Source organism: Zerene cesonia, chromosome 1 (genome assembly GCF_012273895.1).
Source record: "Zerene cesonia ecotype Mississippi chromosome 1, Zerene_cesonia_1.1, whole genome shotgun sequence".
Lineage (NCBI taxonomy): Eukaryota > Metazoa > Arthropoda > Insecta > Lepidoptera > Pieridae > Zerene > Zerene cesonia.
In genome coordinates, this window is record NC_052102.1 from 10,806,750 (window position 1) to 10,814,146 (window position 7,397).

At 34.6% G+C, this 7,397-nt stretch overlaps 1 protein-coding gene across 1 annotated transcript in view; it reads left to right on the forward strand.

The window, feature by feature from the left end:
- LOC119838436 (lysosome-associated membrane glycoprotein 1-like) overlaps nt 1-7,397 on the forward strand; it is a 19,155-nt gene that overhangs the window by 1,528 nt on the left and 10,230 nt on the right. Inside the window, exon 3 of the mRNA XM_038364420.1 lies at nt 6-101. Coding sequence (XP_038220348.1) covers nt 6-101 — 96 coding nt within the window. The remainder of the gene's footprint in view (nt 1-5; nt 102-7,397) is intronic.

The window sequence follows — 7,397 nt, forward strand, 5'->3', positions numbered from 1 at the left end:
ACCAGGCAAGTGGTCGTACGTTGACAAGGCTACCAATGTAACATGCATTGTAGTCCAATTTGCTGCACAGTTAAATGTCACATACATAAAGGAGAACAGCAGTGAGTACTCTTCATTTGTTTTAGTTGGTTATGGTTAAGCATGATAAGAAAAAAAGTATATTGTTCATTTACTTACAACTAGGATGTGTTTATATAGGGATGATGATTTGTAAATATTGTTTTCTAAATATGTGATAGCAAATTTAAATTACTTCAGCGATTGATATGATGGGAAAAATTATTTCTTTATTTCCAATTATTCAGAGAATTGTGTATTTAGTAGTTGTTTGAATATTAATGTTATTTATGTATGTTTATTAAATAATAATAAAAATTCTCAATAAAGTGGATACTATCCTTGAAATAAACAAGCGTGAACAATGTCGGGACATAGCAAAAAATAGAAATATTATAGAGTTACAGTTTATGGATTTGTCAGTTTTTGACATTGTAGGTGGAAATCTCTATATCTACTGTAATGATTTTCAAAATTGTTAAACCATTTGATAGCCTTGTTATCTGTGAGAGTAATGAGCGGACAAACAGATTTTTTTTTTGTTTTTGTCTGGGGTCAATGTAGATGTAACCGGGGCGAGTGGTTAGGAGTAATGATAATTACTATATAGATCTTTGATCATTATAGATGTAGAAAACGAGAACTGATATTCATAACTTTTTAACACAGTGCTTTGATAATAATAATGACAATAGATACTTTGTGATACTGCAATCTCACAGCTGTGTAAGCATGATGAATCATCACTTTCATAGATGTAGAATAGACTATTAAAACAATAAAAATTTAACTTATTTCACTTCATCACTGATTCCAATAAGACAAGTATTTACTCAGCTTAGAATTCTTAGTTAATATGAAAGTGCATCGTCAACTCAAGGTTATGTTTTTTATTAAAAAAGAAAAAAAAACTCGCACTTTGATTAGTATTTCAAGAGATTGTTTAGAAATGAAATTGAAAAAATAGGCATTGTATATATTCATAAAAAGCAGTGGTGGCTCAGTGGTGAGAACCTCGGACTTCAAAATCGATAAGTCGGGGTTCGAGACCGAGCGAGTGTGCAGGAAATAAATTGATTTTTCAATTTATCTGCGCATGTGGATAACATCACCACTGCTTAAACGGTGAAGGAAAACATCGTGAGGAAACCGGCATGTCCGAGAATTAAAAGTTCGACGACATGTGACATCTGCCAACCCGCACTTGGCCAGCGTGGTGGATTATGGCCTGAACCCTCATAGGAGGCCTGTGTCCCAGCAGTGGGAACATATATGGGCTGATGATGATGATGATGATGATGATATTCATGTAAGTCAAGGTTATTTTTATTGTATTACCTTTTTAATCAGTAATGCTGTGTTTATCGGGTATAAGAGTTGTTGTAATACTTTTTTTTTCACTGCGTAATAACTGTAATTATTTACAAGTTGTATTTTAATCAAAATAGCATTATGATGTGCACTTGCCTTGAAATGTTCTGTATTTTAAATTACATCTGTTTTAAGAATTGATCAATAGTGATGAATGCAAATGAGTTATTTTTAATGAAGGCATCAAAGTGAATTGATATTTATGCATTTACAAACAATGAATTTTTGTAACAAAGATTTTCTTCATCAAAATTTTTTTGATTTAATCATGATTTAGGGCCATTATATTATAATGTTTAGTTTATTTTGTTTTTGAAAAAGTGCCCTGAATCCTCGAACACCGATTTAGTAGTTCATACATGTATGGTATGACATTGATGTCCCTAGCATGAAAGACTATATGTATGGGTTTCAACAATTTTCCAATTTCTTTTTAAAATAATCTCATCTGTCTTCAAGTCCAACATTTTCCTGGAATCACACAATAACACCCAATATAACCATACCAGCGACCACAGATTATTTACCTGATTCCATATAATGCTATTTGAAAGACGATATGTTGGTATTAGGTATTCTTTGCCGATTAACAAAGTCTGTAGAATGTTACTATATATCCATATATCTATACTAACTAATATTATAAAGCTGCAGTTTGTTTGTTTGTTTATTTGAACACACTAATCTCGGCAACTACTGGTTCGATTTGAAAAATTCTTTCAGTGTTAGATAGCCCATTTATTACGGAATGCTATAGGATATATCTTTATCACGGGCGAAGCCGGGTCGGATCGCTTAATGATAATAAATTTTCACTCTGGAAGTTATTTAAAAGTAAAATAATTCCATAATGCAATAAATGAAAGAAAGTATTTATTTATTGCATTGCTATTTATTTATAAAATGTTATCAGCTTGGAATGTTTTTAATGTACAAGGTTTATAACGTCTAGCTTTTCCTCACTCTTCCCAGTCCCTTCCTTTTTTCCAATTAGCAATCCTTTCCTTATGCCTTACCGCTTATAATTAGCGGGCAGCGCATTCGCAGAATCACAACCTCTGCAAATGCTTATGATTGGTGGTGATCGCTTACCATCTGGTGAACCACCAGCTCAGCTGCCTGCTATGCTATATAAAAAAATATATTAAAAAAATACGACAAATGCTGTATATGTCATCCACATATGCTAAATTGATAGTCTGTTTAAAACAAAATGTGACTAATTTAAATTAGATCAAATTTAGATAGCTTCAAGGCAGTTTAGATTTTTTTAATATAGTCTTACTAATATTATAAATGCGAAAGTTTGTAAGTATGTGTGTGTGTCTGTGTTTGTTGCTCTTTCACGCAAAAACTACTGAACCGATTGCAATGAAATTTGGTACGTAGATAGCTGGACAACTGGAATAACATAAAGGCTTTTTATCTTACGGGATACAGACTTACGCGGGTAAAACCGCAGGGCGCAGCTAAGTTATATAATAAAAGTGGTCCATCCTAGCTTCTCCCGTGGTACACGTATAGCCTTTCTCAATAAATGGGCTATCGAACACTGAAAGAATTTTATAAATCGGACCAGCAGTTCCTGAGATTAACGCTTTCAACCAACAAACGAAACTCTTCAGCTCTATAATATTAATATAGATTAGTTGCATTGTGGGTAGAAGGGAAATAGGTACATAATATATACGTGGATTGCAATGAAATGTGTATTTGTCGAGAGATAAGTGATAATCATTTCATAGAATATGTATTATTATCAGAACTCGTGTTAAAATAGAAGGTGCTGTTAGGTTTTTCTATTAAACGTGCTTTCATATGATTTATATGGGTGTATGTAGTGAGTCTTTAGTAGTCGGTGGTATTAGTGACGTGGGAATGATTATTGTGTACTAGCGCTCCGCCCCGGTTTCATCCGTGGTACATATATAGCCTAAAGCCTTCCTCAATAAAAGGGCTAAGTAAAACTAAAAGAATAACATTTGAAGAACACACAATGAAGGGTTATTTATTCGGATACAATCCTGAAGCTCATAAAAAGGATCAGAGACCTAAGTATTTTGCGTTTACGTTTTACTCCTAAATTCTTTGCACATGCAGTGCTTAATTCGGTTTTGTTAGTCACCAATTATCTATCTATACTAATAGTATAAAGCTGAAGAGTTTGTATGTTTGTTTGAACGCACTAATCTCAGGAACTACTGGTTCGATCTGAAAAATTCTTTCAGTGTTAGATAGCCTATTTATTGAAGATGGCTAAGCTATTTATGTATATGTATAATTATCTGTACGTTTCCACGTTTTTGCTGAATAGCAGCTACATTGTTATTAGGGGCGTCTATGATAAGATGATTTCGTAACAATGTGACGCTTTTTAAGTAATACAATATTCTTATGTTTTGTGATATCAAGTTATTGACCTTTTTATTATTAGTTACTAGCTTTACGTCAGCGGTTCTAAAGCCCATCTAGCTTTTCTTCGCGATTAAAAGTTGCCAATTTAATGGTAGATCCCAGATTTTATCCCCACCACCTTGACTGCTGGCGGAGCTCCACCGTGCGTTTCACGCGTAACCTTCTCCCACGTACTGTCAAACTTTGGAACAGTCGTCAGCGGTTTTTCCGAATTCCTATAACATGCAGTCTTTTAAGAAGAGAACTGACGTGCACCTGAAAAGCTTATTATAAAGCAAGGCATCTTTTCCTTATTTTAGATACCAATCAACCCCCCAATCCTTATTTGAGGTCAGCAACACAGTCACTTCCTTGTGAAGTGGGTGCTTATGGGCGGCGTGTTTCGTTTTTAACCAGGCGACGCGTCTGCTCGTTGCTAGCCTATACCATAAAAAAAATGGTAGATGTCTAATTTAAGTAGTGTAGTGGTTAGGTAATAATATAAAGTATTGCATATGGCGTGCAAAATTCTTACTAAGTACGAATTTATTAATATAACTAGAAAGTATCTAGAATGCTTCACTACATAGTATAAAACAAAGTAACTCTCCGCCGTCTGTGTGCCTGTATGCTTATGTCTTTGAAATAACTCAACAGATTTTAATGGGGTTTCTTTTAATAGATAGAACGATTCAAGGTTTATATGTATTTTTATATGTATGTACATGGAAAAAAAAAAGGGGAGATGGGGTTTTACTTCGAATTTAAAGCCTACGAAGCCGCGGGCAAAAGCTAGTGTACCTATAAGAAAAATAATATCGCATTCGTGCAGTAATGTTTGTTTTGAATATCATATAGGTGTATCCGATGTGTCTTATCGCTCGCCGGTGTGACGGGCGATAGCTGCGTTCGTCAAACGTTGGGTAGCAATAAATATATGTGGATATAATCACGATCTCTAAGAGCTCGTTGATGATAATGCGCGTGTGTCAACGTTTAGGAGTTGTGCGAAGTGTGAGGCTCTGAAAATGTACTGATGAAGAAATTTTTAAACGTCCCGTTGCAATACGCAATGTATGTGTACGCAGTGTACTTCTGGATATTAAGCCAGAGGTCTTAAGATCCAGCCTCGATGGACGATGAATAGAGTTGGCCCGATGTTGACGTTGTTTTTCCGCGATGGTCTCCTAAACTACTCAACCGATTTTAATCAAATTTGTGCAATTTGATCTAATTTAAAAGATAGGATAGATTGTATTATTTGAATTACGGCAAATGACTACCAGGGCGGAACCGAGGTGTGCAGCTAGTCACTACATAGTATAAAACAAAGTCGTTTTCTCTGTCCCTATGTATGCTTAAATCTTTAAACTACGCAACGTTTTTTGATATGGCTTTTTTAATAAATAGAGTGGTTCAAGAGGAAGGTTTATATGTAGAATATCAATTAAACTACTCCAAATTTAACGCGTGTGGAGCCGCGGGCAAAAGCTAGTAGAATGTATATGGTTGCTCGTAAAGAAGATTGATCAGTGGATCGGATGTGGAGCGCATCTAACCTTTTTAAACGAAAAGGTCACGAGACTTTAATTCAATGTTCTTTTATAAGTTAACTTTAAAATAAATGTATGACTATATTTTGTAGCATAGAAAAAATTAACTTTTGTACTCTGTGTCCGTTTTAATAGCTTCACCTATTTTTAAGTAACCGATTCTCCTTTAGACCCGAATTTGACCCACTTTAAAACGACAGATTTAATTCAAACTGTCCGTTTGTCAAAGGTCGGTGATATCTTATACCTTTAACCGAGCAATTCTTGTATATGTATATATATATATATAATTGGAATCTCGGAATCGGCTCCAACGATTTTCATGAAATTTGGTATATAGGGGGTTTCGGGGGCGATAAATCGATCTAGCTAGGATTTTTTTTAGAAAATGTCATATTCGTGTTTTATTCGTGTTTTTTTTTCCTGACATCTATTGGTGAATAATAATACTATTTTGCTTCGTAGATAGCTGGACAACTGAAATAACACATAGGCACTTTTTATACCGATATTCCTAAGGGATACGGTTACGCAGCACGCTTACGCGGTTTCAACCGCGGGTCACAGCTAGTTATAATAATTTCAGACGTTTATCTTATGGTCCTGATTAGAATCGCTACGATTAAATTATTTCCTACGTATACTTTGTGTACCATCTCACTTATACAAAGCAAGTGAAGCAACTTAGTTGATTCTGTCATTCACACGGGCGTGTTTTTTTTTCGTTTTTTTTTTTAACCGATGTCTTGTGTCTTATGTCTCGTTTCTGGGACACTGCAACTAGAGCAAGGATCTTAGAGCGAGGCGTTTTTACGAATATCTCAATACCTACGTACGGTATTTGGCAAGCGCTGGCCAGTTTTCTAACCTACATGCGGGCTGCATTCGCTGCGGAGATGACTCACCATGCGGGTTTTATTGAATAATGGGAAGCCGACGGTTGATGGCAATGGGAAGAGGAAATATTGGATATTTTTTCTATGTTCGAAATCTCATTTCAAAAACTACTGTATTGATTTTGAATTTTTTTTCAGTAGATGGTTGTAGCTAAGTTGTCATCATACAGTCCTGGGATATAGGTTATATTTTTATGTTTTACTGTTCTTGAGGATAGCTTGGTGATCGAATTTGGACATTTTACGCTTTAAACACTCATCTATTTCATTTTAAATATAGTTTTTGTTTGCCCTTCACAGCGATAGATTATGTCTGATGACATTTTAAAAAAGTTTTGAGTGTTACCGTAACTATATGCTTTTAAACAAACTCATTAAAAAGCTTAATTGCATTCAAACAATTCAAACTGTAATCCAATATAGAGAGCATAATACGCCTCAAAATTATTATAACATAAATTAATTTATTAAGTCTAGTAATTAAAAACTTTTTAATGGATTTTAAACGCGATTTATTCATTATACTATTGTATTATTAACCCGACGTTTCGCACACTTTACAGCGAGCGTGGTCACGGGGAGACTGCTTGTTAAGTCTACTTTATTTTTAAAAGAAAATGTCGAAGCCGCGAAAATCGTGACTACTAATGAATGAGAAATTTTTAATAATTTGATCATTCAGCGGGATTCGAATCCGCGTCTTCTGACAAACCGTAGCAACTTCTAGTTTCTCTCGGTCATCTGTGATTCCGCCCCAGCAATCGAACCTCAAATTTCTTCTATTAATTATTAATATAGGTTTAATGGGCCTAAATGTTGAAAATAAAAATTTCTCAATAATCCATGCTGTAAAACTAAAAAATCATACAAATTACTGAATCCTTCATTAGTCAGATCGCTTTCTGAAAGCCTCGTAATGTCCTTGTATAACCGTGGATGCTACTGTAACAAATTATGTATAAATATGTATTAATAAATGTAAATTTCATTGTGCCGATAAATAAGTTGGTTCGTACGAGTTGTTGCACTGAGTCATGCTCTCGTGTTTACTATCGTGTTGAGTTTCAATATCTGTTTGCGCTTTTTTTGCATACGTGTTTTTCCTTTTAGCAGTTAGGGGGCGTCC